General features: G+C 31.1%; 3 protein-coding genes across 5 annotated transcripts; all 3 read left to right on the forward strand.

Annotated features, from left to right (window-relative positions):
• The first annotated feature begins 2,344 nt into the window (after positions 1-2,344).
• On the forward strand, positions 2,345-4,996 carry LOC108855103 (caffeoylshikimate esterase). 2 transcript variants are annotated; one of them, XM_018628817.2, is made up of 7 exons: positions 2,345-2,554; positions 2,668-2,794; positions 3,133-3,279; positions 3,366-3,496; positions 4,169-4,306; positions 4,396-4,494; positions 4,612-4,996. In XM_018628817.2, the coding sequence occupies exons 1-7, from the start codon at positions 2,537-2,539 to the stop codon at positions 4,885-4,887; spliced, it is 936 nt and encodes a 311-aa protein (XP_018484319.1). In that variant the 5' UTR covers positions 2,345-2,536; the 3' UTR covers positions 4,888-4,996. The 2 variants fall into 2 exon arrangements, with proteins under 2 accessions (XP_018484319.1, XP_056864894.1); XM_057008914.1 differs by lacking the exons at positions 2,345-2,554; positions 2,668-2,794 and adding an exon at positions 2,818-2,984.
• A 573-nt stretch (positions 4,997-5,569) lies between these two features.
• Positions 5,570-8,763, forward strand: LOC108855102 (caffeoylshikimate esterase). Its single transcript, XM_018628816.2, has 9 exons — positions 5,570-5,819; positions 6,400-6,578; positions 6,669-6,701; positions 6,793-6,919; positions 7,117-7,263; positions 7,468-7,598; positions 7,809-7,946; positions 8,062-8,160; positions 8,331-8,763. The coding sequence occupies exons 2-9, from the start codon at positions 6,576-6,578 to the stop codon at positions 8,604-8,606; spliced, it is 954 nt and encodes a 317-aa protein (XP_018484318.1). The 5' UTR covers positions 5,570-5,819; positions 6,400-6,575; the 3' UTR covers positions 8,607-8,763.
• Positions 8,764-10,885: 2,122 nt separating this feature from the next.
• Positions 10,886-13,664, forward strand: LOC108855100 (caffeoylshikimate esterase-like). Of its 2 annotated transcripts, XM_018628815.2 has the most exons (8): positions 10,886-11,051; positions 11,160-11,192; positions 11,266-11,392; positions 11,480-11,626; positions 11,907-12,037; positions 12,825-12,962; positions 13,058-13,156; positions 13,249-13,664. In XM_018628815.2, the coding sequence occupies exons 1-8, from the start codon at positions 11,049-11,051 to the stop codon at positions 13,522-13,524; spliced, it is 954 nt and encodes a 317-aa protein (XP_018484317.1). In that variant the 5' UTR covers positions 10,886-11,048; the 3' UTR covers positions 13,525-13,664. The 2 variants fall into 2 exon arrangements, with proteins under 2 accessions (XP_018484317.1, XP_018484316.1); XM_018628814.2 differs by lacking the exon at positions 10,886-11,051 and having other exon boundaries at positions 11,154-11,192.
• Positions 13,665-14,061: the final 397 nt, after the last annotated feature.

Below are 14,061 nucleotides of genomic sequence, written 5' to 3' on the forward strand. Positions count from 1 at the left end.
ATTAGGATTTAGGGTATAGTTTTTTGTTGATTGTGTTATAAATAGTTTTCTTTTAAATCAAAGTTTTATAATTTATCCAAAGGTTTACTAAAATATTTAGGGTTTAACATTTAGAGATTAGTGTTTTTTTGTGGTATTAATTTTTTTTTGAAAAATACTTATTTTTTTGCATTTAGTATTATTTTATTTATTTTTACTTTATTTTTTTATTTTTAAAACGTAATATAATTTGACAATATTTTGTTTCCTTTTTCAAAAGATGTCAAATTTGAAATAACTAAATCCTATTGGTTGGTGAACCTAGAGGTTCACCCTAGGGAGTGAACCCAAGAATTACTCTTGATTTGAGCCACTGGTAGACGAGTATCTAATCTATTAAAAGTGAAGTACAAATAAAAATTAACCCTTAAACTTGCATAATATTTACAATCATATGCCACTGAATTAATTAATAAATATAATTTAAGTATTTATTGTATTTTCCTTAAATGACTAATATTAAAACTACTACTTGCTATATTCTAGCTAACCAACAAACTTACCATATTTTGATATTCTATGCAATTAATTAAAAATAAATTTCTATTATTGTTATTATTTTAATGTTGTAATTAAAAATAACATAAAATTTTAAATATATTGACATACACATACAAATTATTTATTTAAATCCAGTATAACAATGTAAAACGTTAGATAGATCAAAAAAGTTGAAGAATGAATAATGGTTACTTACGTTGTTTTAGTACACTCGGTCTCATGCATTGATGATGATTTAAATTTTGTGAAAATATGTCGTAACTATATGTAATTAGACATATGCAGTAATAATAATTATTATGTAGTTGAATAGAGAAAATACAATACTGTTTTAAAAAGACATACTTATATTTTACCTTATTTATTAATAATAAATTTATGTATCTATTTAATAAATTTAGAATGCAATATTTTTGAAAGCTATGTAGTTATATTTTTCATTATTTATTGGTGATATCTAAAAATTAAGAACCACATAAAAGAGTTATTTACATGATATATAATTAAAATATAAGTTAGTATGTAAATATATTAGACATATGCATTAATAATAATTGTCACGCAGTTGAATAATGAATAACACTTTTTAAAATTATTCAGGTAAATATAATAATATATAGTTAGTAACATGATTTTCGGATACCTTCAAGTATGGATCATTTTTTTAGGTATTAAATTTTTGGAGTTTTGAAATTAGGTTCCGTTCAAGTATTATAATTTTTTGGTAACTTTTGAGTCGGATCCTCCTGGTCCGAATGGATTCAATTCCGATGTATTGGAACTTAAAATTGTCCAGATAATTAATCTATCTAAAATTTCAAATCTTTTTACCGTAAATAGTTTCAAATAATTTTACCAGAAAAAACCATACTACCCGAGTCAGTTCAGATATTTTGTTTTCAAACTAAAAAAATAATCTAAAATTAACAATAACAAAAGAATACATATTATTAGTTTTGGTTCGGATTCAATCATGATGTATAGGAACCTAAAATATTCAAATAACCAATATCATTTAGTATATAGTGACACATCTAAAATATATGATACTAATTATAAAAAATCAAAAATCAAAATTAAAACCCGCACGGGTGTGCGGGTCAAGCTCTAGTTAATTTTAAAATTAAAGTCTTAACCTAGAAGGATTTAGTGCAATTTTCTTTTTATGTATCTTGTATTTTATATCTCATAAACAATTATTGGAAAGAACTAATCATAGAAAGTAGTTCAGAAAAAAATATTCATTGAAAGATAAAACTTACCTATAGGCTACAGCACTTTGCATTGCATGTATTTGGTGATTAGTTTATATGCACGGTTGAGATCAAATCTAGCTAGACTGATTTTTTCTTCTTTTCTTGACACATTGAATTAGATTAAATGAAATACTAAAGTTAAAACAATTTCTAATTGAAGAAGCCATCGATATAAATATGAGATTAAATTTAGAATTGTATTTATGAGTAGGGCTACGACAACCACCTCTAATAAATAGGATGATACATACAAATGTTTACACAAAGACATAAATACATGTATATCCATTCCTTAAACTAAAAACTCAAAAGATACATTGATAATGGCATGTCAACTAAATAATTACTCAATCGGAGTATTTGCCATTTTGTCAAATGAAAAGAAACAAAACTACACCGGTCAAGCACTAACCACTAAATCATTCATTGAAGAAGGAAAAAATGTTATAATTCAGTCTCTTTTAACGTCATCTTTTGAGAAAAAATCCCACAAAGACTTGACACGTTTAAACGCTCTTAAATATTTTCATAACGCAGCGTATTACGCGGCTTCCCTAATTTCTGGCTCACTTGATTCCTCTTTTTAATTAATTTATTTATTTCTTTGAAGTTTTACACTTGATTCCTCTCGAGTCTCGACTCTTCTCTATAAATTGGGCACCACTCTCCCTCTCTTCGTTTTCAGCATACGCCCTTAAAACAAACAAAATATCATAATCTTCGTATACAAACAGAGCATCATGGTTATGTATGAAGAGGTAGACTCCATATATATAAGTTTCCTAATTCATATAGAGCTGTATATATAAATAAAAGTAGAAAATGGATTGAATGTCCAATTTATTTCTTCTTTTTTTTTTCTTGTTTGCAGAATTTTGTGTTGAACTCACGAGGCATGAAGTTGTTCACTTGTGTATGGAAACCGGTCAAGCAAGAACCAAAGGCGTTGCTCTTCTTATGCCACGGTTACGCTGCGGAGTCCAGTATCACCATGAACAGTTTCGTCTTTCTCTTTAGTCCTTTTTTCAACAAACCCCATATATTAAAAAAAAATTGGTAGATATAACAATTATTATTCAGAAGGGTTATCAACATGTTATGACGTACATAGAAAAGGACGTAGTCTTGTGCTCGAGTCTTTGGCTAGAAAACTGGCACGAATAGTTAGTTTTGAGATGGTTTTGAGGAGTTTAGTCTCTCTCTCTCTCTCTCTCTCTCTCTCTCTCTCTCTCTCTCTCTCTCATCCTTTCGATCATCAATTTTTTGTTAAATATGTCATATCGAATTTAGATATATGCTTATGTTCATCACATAATAATTACATGGCATGAATCAGGTACAGCGACGAGGCTAGCCAAGGCTGGGTTTGCAGTCTATGGAATGGACTATGAAGGACACGGAAAATCCGAGGGATTAAGTGGTTACATCAGTAACTTTGATGATCTAGTTGATGATGTCTCTATTCATTACTCTACAATTTGTGGTAATTTCTTCTATAAAAACCTTAATTATTTGTATAGATTTTCATTAACTTAGTAAAAGAAAAAGAAATGGTTGATTGAATTGAAGAGAAAGAAGAGAATAGAGGGAAGATGAGGTTTCTACTTGGAGAATCCATGGGAGGAGCAGTTGTGTTGCTCTTAGCTAGAAAGAAGCCTGAATTTTGGGACGGTGCCGTTTTGGTCGCACCTATGTGTAAGGTTTGTGATTATCCTATCCTTTCATTTTGTTTCTTAGTGTTATCTTTTATTTTCAGTTGTTTCTTTATAATTATTTGTTTTTGTTAGTGATCATAATATTTTAGAAGTTGTTACTAAAAAGGTTGTTACTAAAAATAATAATAATTAAAAGGTAAAAAATCTGTTACAAAGAAAAAGTTAATTATTTGTTTTTGTTAGTGATCGTATTTAAAAACTAATATCCGTAGAAGTTGTTACTAAAAAGATAGCTTTATTGATAAGGATGTGACCAAAATGGTATTTCAAACGATATGAAAATGCCAATTTATTTTCTTGTTCTAATAAGTTTCAATCATTTTTTTTTTGACAAAAGGGCTAATAAGTTTCAATCATGCTTTTAAGATATGCATAAATTAGCCTGTTCTTCAAAAAAAAAAAGATATGCATAAATTGATAGTGCATAAACCACAAACTTTAAACAATCTTCTCTGTTTATTGGATTAGCAATAAATAACCTTGAAATAGTGAGATCACCCTCCACTATCTTTATCTCCTGATTTGTAATCCAATTATCCATCTATTCCCCTACTTAATCCTATATATTTTTATTTTTTTTTGAACACTACTTAATCCTATATTTCTTATTATCATTATTTCCTACTATAATTAAAGTATAAATGTTGTTATGTACAGTTAGCTGAAGAGGTAAAGCCACATCCAGTAGTGATCTCAATTCTCATAAAGCTTTGCTCGTTTATTCCAACGTGGAAAATAGTTCCAGGCAGTGATATTCTTGACATTGCGATTAAAGAACCTCACATCAGAACTCAGGTGATTGATTATGATTACCTAAGAATCCAAGTTGTACTTATATTATAAAGTTTGATAGCACTTATATATGATTCTTGTGATTGTTACAGGTGAGGGAGAACGAATATTGCTACAAAGGCCGGCCTCGCCTCAAAACTGCCTACCAACTTTTGCTGGTTAGCTTGGATCTCGAGAAGAATCTTCACGAGGTTCTGATTTTCTTTACTTATAGTTATAGATTTTTTTTTGAAACACAGTTATAGTTATGGATTAATCGTGTAATGTGTTATGATCATTTCATTACTTGGTTATCGCTTTTGAACTAGGTATCGATTCCTTTCATTGTTCTTCACGGAGAAGATGATAAAGTGACGGACAAAAGCGTCAGCAAAATGCTATATGAAGTGGCTTCAAGCTCGGACAAAACAGTCAAGCTTTACCCTAACATGTGGCATGCTTTATTGTATGGAGAAACTCCTGAAAATTCAGAAATCGTATTTACTGATGTCATAAAGTGGCTGGTGGATAGAACCTCTGAATCTAACGGACGATTAGAGAGCGAGTTAAAACATAAGCATGATGGAGTGTTGAAGCATAAATAAGTACTGAGTAATACAGGGTGACTTATGTAATTATGTATTCATATATGTATTTTGCGCCCAAAAAAAGAAACATACTTACTAAATAAGGTGAAACATTTTGTTGCTAAAACTTGTCAACAAAACCTCTACCAGACATATTTGTAGTACAGTTAAATCCAGATGGCATATCAGATTTTTGTTATAAGCATATAATTAATCTATTTTGTGACTTTTAGGCTGAAAAATCAATTAATGCATAAAAGAAATTCAACGCCTTGGTCTTGAAACCATTCGCAAAATTAGAAAAGTCTTGCATATATTTTTTTGTTCTTAAGTGTTTTGAGATGCCAGATCTTTGGTATATGCATATAATTAACCTATTTTAGTCATTTTGGGTTGAATACTCAATAAATGTATAGAAGAAATTCAACGCCGGAGCTTTAAAACCATACTCAAAAAGTCTTTAACAATTAAAACTATATTTGCCATTTTAAAATATTTTGTGCATGGAGTGTTTTAAGACGAATTTACTAAAGTCAGAAATAATTCGTGTGTAAAAAACAGAAAACAAGACAAACTTTACTGAAAATACTTTTTTTCTTGATTGATTAAATGAAACGATTACAAAGAAGTTCTTAGATAGACTTGATAGAACAATCTAGAGACCTTATCCATACAGCTATATATCTTATCATGATAGCTGTAAAGAGGGTCAGTCAAGGTTAATGGATAGGAGAGCCAGGAACCGGTCGTTCGTCAAGATTGTCTCTTCTCCTAACACATACACTCTGCTTTTCCCTTCTGTTTTGAATTGCAGGAACGTTGCTTGGACTGTAACGTGTATACGGTTGGGCTCTCTTCTCTATGGGTTTCAGAAATTCTTGGGTCTGAGCCCATGATAGCATGCTCGTCTACACCAAATTTGTGTCGAAGCTCATGAAACTGTTTTCTTGGTAAGGATTTGATAAATATGTCTGTTGTTTGTCTTTAGGCCGGAATGTGTCTTGTCTCTATCACTATGTAATTAACAATTTGGGGCAGAATGTGATCAAACTCGGCTATACTAAAAGTAAAAACTAATCCCCATTAATATTATGCGAATTTGTGTAGGTCTACTACAATAATGTTAGGTAAGTGTTAACGACTTTTTGTTGAATGGAGAGATCATTTATTCATATGATCTAATGTAATGGCTATATTCTGAGTGTATCAAAAGTCAAAACTATGTTAGTGATATACTTTTTCTTGATAGCATGCATTATACACTGACTCAGTATCTTAATCTAGACATAGTTTTATTCTTCAGAATCAGAAATGCCTTATTAGAGAAACAGTAATCACGACTAGAATTTTGATTCTTAGAATTACTCCTAACTCTATAGAAAACCGAAAATGATTCACAAATATTTCAGGAGCTTTTCCTAAGTTCTCTTGGCAATACTATGTTAAGAGTTAACCAATAAACGTTGGTGGTCTTTGAAAGAGTATTTAAGAATTTACAAAGTTAGGGGTATCTTTGTATTATTTTGAAAGTTGAAGGGGTGAGATACAATACAAAAGGAAGGGACGTTGTTGTAGTCAGACGACGAAGCAAAACTCTATCATTCTTCCATTTACCTTTTCTCAATTCTTGACCTTTTCTCAATTCTTGACTCCAAGAAAAAAAAAAGAGAGAAACCAAGAGAATCAAATTCATCTCTTTTAACGTTATGGTCGGTTGATTTAACAATCTCTTGTTTCTTGTATCTGAAAGTGTCTTGTGTTTTCATCTTTAATTCTAATGATTTGGTTTTGGTGTGCAGGCGAGTGAAAGAGATGGCATCAAGTACGAAGAGGTATGTATATCTTACATATATATAGGTATAAAGATCACACATAGATAGAGAAATCTGATGATTGATTATAATATATCTTACATATATGTAGAGTTTCATAAAGAACACTCGAGGATTGAAGTTGTTCACGTGCAAATGGTTACCAACAAACCAAGAGCCGAGGGCTATAGTTTTCCTTTGCCATGGATACGGCATGGAATGCAGCATCTCCATGAACAGTTGAGATCAACCCACTTCATCTTTGCTTTTTGACTTTTTGTATTATATATGTATATTTTCATTAAAAAATTAAACTGTTTAGTACCCACGAGAGAGGATTAAAATACCCTACTTAGTCAAGGTTCAAAAGTTTTTAGTTACTAAAAATTAAATGGAAAATTTATCAATGTTTTTGAGATCAATATGATTGGATTAGGTACTGCGAGGAGGCTTGTGAAGGCTGGATTTGGGGTATATGGAATGGATTATGAAGGACATGGCAAATCCGATGGCCTTAGGGGTTACATCCCAAACTTTGACCACCTCGTTGATGATGTCTCAACTCATTATACAACTATTTGCGGTACGTTGACTTTTGAAAATAAAATAATTTATTGATTGATATTTTTGTGTGACAAAAATGTTGTAATAACTAACACTATACAAATGCTGAATCGATTTGAATTTTTCTTCGTGGAACGTGCAATAAGCAACTGATGAATGAACAAATAAAATTTAAGAACAAATTTGGTATATTAAAATTCTTTGGAATATAATATTTAAATAGAGAGAGAAGAGAACAAAGGGAAGATGAGGTTCATGTTAGGAGAGTCAATGGGAGGAGCAGTGGTTTTGTTGCTAGGCAGGAAGAAACCTGAGTTTTGGGATGGAGCTCTCTTGGTTGCTCCAATGTGTAAGGTATTTCACCATTTCCCATTTTTTGTACTTTTTAGTTGCCTAATATTATTGTTAGCCCCTATGAACCAAAAAAAGAATAAAAAATATTCTTAGGCACTTCCTTATTTTCTATAGATATTTTTGTTCAAAAACATTGAACAGAACATCAGTAAATAGTTTCTATTCCACGAGTAAATTTTTGAAGACATGTGAAATATATATTTGTTACAGATTGCAGAAGAAATGAAGCCAAGTCCTTTTGTTATTTCGATATTAACCAAGCTTATCTCCGTTATACCCAAATGGAAAATTATCCCTACTCAAGATATCATTGATATTTCATATAAAGAGCCAGAAATAAGAAAACAGGTATGTTTATATAGCATGCATGGTAATCAAAGGTAAATAGCATATATAAGCTGTGTATGAAAGGACTCTGATCAATATGGTTGATTTAATTTTTTTCAACATGGTATGGGTTAAGGTTAGAGAAAATCCTTTATGTTACAAAGGACGACCACGCTTGAAAACTGCGTATGAGCTCTTACGGATCAGCAACGACTTGGAGAAGAGACTTCAAGAGGTTATATTACACATATATTTAAGATTCTCTTAGTGCATTGATATTCAAAGAGTAAGATATTAGATGTATAAATTGTAGGGTGTAACATATTCCTTATAAAGAAAACTGGATAAATAGTATCAGTTTGGTTATAACTCATAACTAACAACTAATGCATATAATGATTATAGGTTTCATTGCCTTTTATGGTATTGCATGGAGATGATGACAAAGTAACAGATAAAGCAGTGAGCCAAGAATTGTACAAGGTTGCATTGAGCTCTGACAAGACCTTAAAGTTGTATTCTGGGATGTGGCACAGTTTGCTCAATGGCGAGACACAAGATAATATTGAGATTGTGTTTGCTGACGTTATTGGATGGTTGGAAAAAAAAACTGAATATGGAAATGATAGGTCTGAGTCGGAGGTTAAATATAACAATGATGGTTTTCATTTTAAGGAATAGTGGTTTAACTTACTGCAATATTGTTTGACACATGAAATTGTTGTAGTGAAGTTCTGGTGTTTTGCATTATTTTTTTGATGCTGCCATTGTGAATATACATATAATGTTTTAAATTTCAGTGAGAGATTACGTGAAACAAATGATATTTTTTAAAGAATGATTGTGTGTTTAATAGTGTATATATATGTAGCGACTATCTTTGAATCTATCTTATTAAATCAGAAATATTACAACTTCTTCTAGGTGGATTTTAAAGGTGGACCTCATATATTTAAATTAAATGTTTTATTTCTTATATATAATACGTACCATAGTCTAACTTTGCATTGATATATTTCCTTAAATACAATTCCTCTGTTTGTCCATATTCTATATATGGTTCACATTTATTACATGTCGATTTAAATAAAATAGATTTATTTTTACGAATAAAGAATACTAAAAATATGAATTGTACTAGAATTACCCTATACAATTCATTTTAAATTGATCAGTATACTTTCATTGGCCATATTGATTTTATTTGCACGAATAACATTAAGTAGATAATTCATAGACACATACATAAAGATATGACTATTCTTTAACTACGTTGGGCCTAATCTACTTTCTAAAACAAATAACACATAGCTTTATATATTGTATAGAATATAGTAATATTGTATAGTATATACATATACAATAATACTAAAAACAAATCAAACTGAAATATAATATATATCGACAAAATGCTTTGAACCATTACACACAAAATATATTTGACCTGAGAGATAAAATTTACTTTGAAATTATATAATAATTATTTTTAAAAATTAAACTTCGCAATGTACAAAAAAACATAAGTTTTATATCAAATTTTGTGTTACAATAAAAAGACACAATTCGCGCTTGCAAAGTGTTATTTTTACATACGAAAGACAGTTTTGATATTGTTCTTTAAACACAAAATTGAATTATACAAACTCGATACTACATAAAACTAAACAATATAGAATACATTTTAAAAATAAAATCCGTGCGGGTGCACATGGCCTTTTACGAAAAATCGTAGATATGTTTATATAATATATAAATATATTATGATACACATATTTTCTTATAAATAACACTCCAATATAAATTTTGTATGATAAATGTTGAAAATACAAAATATATAGCACTATATATTTTAAATAATATATAAAAAAATCTATTTTACGTTATCATAAAATTTAAAAATCAAATTTAGTAATTAAAACACATTGCTTATTTAAACACATTAGTACACATTGTTATTTATCAAAATGTTATATTAATACACATAGCAATCATTTATAACATTTAGTACAAACAAAGATAAAAAAAAAAATTGATTTCCGCTCGGTCGAGCGGGTCATCATCTAGTATTTCTTATGCTTGAAAACAGTCACATTGGTGTATTTTAAGTGAGTTTCTCAGAAATATATAAAAAAATTGACTTTTTTAAAAGACAAAAACGATGCAAATATGTAGTTATTTCACCAAAAATATCTTAACCCAAAAGTAATATTTGCATCGTTTTTGTCTTTTAAAATTGGTGTATTTGTTCAGAGATGATTTTCCACTGCATGCCATTCTAAATACTTAGTTCAAAATCATATGTAGTTATTTTACCAAAAATATATATGTTGTTGAAAAAAAGATAACTGAACTTAGTTTAGTAGACCATCTGTTAACTATAAAATCACACAAGACTATTTTAAACAATGTGTATTTTGTAGTTATATTATAGAACTATGTTTTTTGGCCATATATACACATGGTCTACTAAAATGTAGGCATGTCTAACGGTTTCTAAATGGAAAACCGACAACATATGTCATTCATCAAAGTCTGCTGCATATTTTTTTACTGCCAGTGATATGATATGAATGTTGATATGCTATATTAAATAGAAAATAATATATATATATATATATATGTATTCACTAGCGTAACTTTTACTATACAGAAATAATAAGATAAAATAAAATGGGTAGAATATAACCAATAACAGAGCAACAAGTGTTAGCATGTTGTTATGTAGTCATGTATGTATATATGAAACAATTCTGAAATTTGTAGAAGCTGAGGTGTGTTGTTCAAAAAAAAAAAGTAGAAGCTGAGGTGTTAAATAAGTTATTTTAAATGTTGAGGTATTAATTGTGTTATTTTGAAAGTTGAGGGGGTGTTTTTGAACTCGCCACCTGTCAGTGCATCAGATTTTATTTCTTTTCAAAAAGCAAAAAAACGTGTTGGAGTAGAGGAAAGGAGTCCGTTATTCATCATCAAACCAAAACGACGTATTATCGTACCGTCGTCTTCCTCTACAACTGCTCATTATAAACAGAGCCTTACAACAATCACTTATCATAAAACTTCTCTGTCTCCAACAAAACTAAAAAGGATAGAAAGAGTGACACTTCGATCAACCTCTTCTTGAAAATGGTCAGTAACGTTACAATTTGATACTCTCTGATCTATGTTTCTTGCAGACGACAACTATTAGTTTACTGTTCTTGTAATGTGATTTCAGTTTTCATTGTTTTTATGCAGGCAAGTGAAACAGATAACATCAAGTACGAAGAGGTATGTGTTATGTTACTCAATATATTTACATAGATAGAGGAATATTGGTTTTGAATGATAATTATAAATGCAGAGTTTCATTAAGAACACTCGTGGAATGAAACTATTCACGTGTAAGTGGCTACCAGCAAATCAAGAGCCAAAGGCTTTAATCTTCATCTGCCATGGATATGCAATGGAATGCAGCATCACCATGAACAGTTGAGATTATCCCACTTCATGATGTAGCGTAGTCATTAAATTATCAAAGCTTTATTTAATGTTAGTGATGAATATGATTGAATTAGGTACTGCGAGAAGGCTTGTGAATGAAGGATATGGGGTGTATGGTATGGACTACGAAGGACATGGCAGGTCTGATGGGCTAAGTGCTTATGTCCCAAACTTTGACCATCTCGTTGATGATGTCTCTGCCCACTACACATCCATTTGCGGTAATGTAAAAGTGAAATATTGACTTCATGAAATTTATCTTCTTAAAATGGTGGTAACGAGTCAAGGTCAAAGTCAATTTTTTATATTTACCATTCACGAGTGATGGGTAATGTAGACAGAAAAAAAAAATCAATGACCCATTAATTTTGATGAACAAATTTTTTTTTCTTGATTTGATGTTTTGTACTAAAGAATCTTATACAAAACTTTTTCTGTTGTTCGTCCCACGTTATCAGAAAATGATTTTGATGTCTTTTTGTTTGTGGTTGAAATAATCAGAGAGAGAAGAGAACAAAAGGAAGATGAGGTTTTTGCTGGGAGAATCAATGGGTGGGGCTGTACTTTTGTTGTTACACAGAAAGAAGCCTGAGTTTTGGGATGGGTCCGTCTTGGTTGCTCCAATGTGTAAGGTAATATTCTTGTTCATTCTCTCATGCATCTATTCTTTAGGAAAAATAGGAATATTGCTACATATATATATTTTTATGTAGTTAGTGAAATTAAATATATAGAAAGGCGAAGAAATAATCATTATTATCCAGCCAGGACTATGTTCTCTGGAGAGAATATTATGCAAATAAAAATTATTAAAATGTACTGTATATATGGGGGAATTGAAGATATTCTGAAGACTAATTGTACTATTTTTATATATTCACATATAGTAGCCACTAGCCAGCCTGCTTTATATTTTATAAGGTTAACCGGACATATTTAACAGTATATTAACATGGTGTATTGCAACTTTTTGCCCACCCAATCCAAAAGATATGTAAATACCAAAAAATCATGATTGTCAGTTGTCAACGTGCCATGATGTGAATGATGCTCAATTATTATTTATTTTAATCAAATATTAGTAAGACGTGTTTGTGTGAAATTCAACTTCTTAAAGCATGCTTGCAATTTTTTAATAATGGAATGAAGATATCATACGTTATCACATGCAACAAATGTTGAGTTGATATCTAATTCGTAATCGTTGCACCCAGCTATGCAGCATATGGAAATATACTATTAGTATACTGATTAGATTAGTTTTCGAAGTAATCGTTGCACCTAGCTATACAGCATATGGAAATATATTATTAGTATACTGATTAGATTAGTTTTCGAAGTACCATGATACGTAACCATGTGTTTAGATGTTACAAACACATAGCACCAGTAATGATCGCTTATTTTCTTATGTCACAGATAGCAGAAGAAATGAAACCAAGCCCTTTGGTAATTTCGGTTTTGTCGAAACTTAGTGGAGTTATTCCCACGTGGAAAATTATCCCTGGCCAAGATATCATTGAGACTGCTTTTAAGCAGCCAGAAGTTAGGAAACAGGTAACTTTCACCTCAATTGATGACATATGAATGATAAACTATTTAGAGGGTTACTTCAAACGTATGAGTTATGACAATGTGAAATATGTTTTAAGGTGAGAGAAAATTCTTACTGCTACAAAGGTCGTCCACGTTTGAAGACTGCTAATGAGCTATTGAGGATTAGCAACGATCTCGAGAAGAGGCTGGATGAGGTATTTATATGTACTTAATTTCGTTCGTGAAGAAGATGTTATAATTAGGAGAATGTTGTATATGCTTAGTTTGATGTAATGGTGTAATATAGGTTTCATTACCGTTCACGGTGTTGCACGGAGAAGACGATAAAGTCACAGACAAAGCGGTTAGCGGACAACTCTATGAAGTTGCGTCGAGTTCGGACAAGACTTTCAAACTGTATCCTGGGATGTGGCATGGGTTGCTCTATGGCGAGACACCAGAGAACATTGAGATCGTTTTTGCCGACATCATTGGTTGGTTGGACAAGAGAGCGTCTGGTGGACATGGAGGGTTTGAGTCTGAACTTAAACGTAAAGAAGATGGTTTCCCTTTGAAAGAGTAGTTCTTTTATTGAAACTATTGTAATGATATTTGTGACGCTGCAACATTTCTTTGTAAGTGCAGTGACATTTATGAACCACATTATTTTCCTGTAGTCTCCAATTCTTTATAAACTTAATTAGTAGTATGTATCAATGTATCATTTATAGCAAATAAAAAGAGCAAGTACGTATCTAATTCAAATAAAAAAACAGAGATGGTGCTGCACTCCAGCATCTTATGTTCGGAACCATAACCGTTGTGGACGATGAGCTAACCGAAAGCCACAAGCTCGGCTCAGCTGTTATAGGGAAGGCATAAGGGTTTTACCTAGCAAGTTCCTTGGATGGAACTAGCCAGACTCTTTCTCTGACCGTATTGCTACGCAGAGAGCATGACCATCATGACAGTTTGGATGATGCCATTAGCTTCTTTGGGTATTGGCGGGACAGGGAGGTTTGAGCATGCTAAAGGGTATGCCACTGTGGAAACTCTGCATAACCAGAACAACCAGCATATCACTGATGGTCAAGACACCATCCTCCACTTCAGTGTATAC

Source organism: Raphanus sativus, chromosome 4, assembly GCF_000801105.2.
Source record: "Raphanus sativus cultivar WK10039 chromosome 4, ASM80110v3, whole genome shotgun sequence".
Taxonomy (NCBI): domain Eukaryota; kingdom Viridiplantae; phylum Streptophyta; class Magnoliopsida; order Brassicales; family Brassicaceae; genus Raphanus; species Raphanus sativus.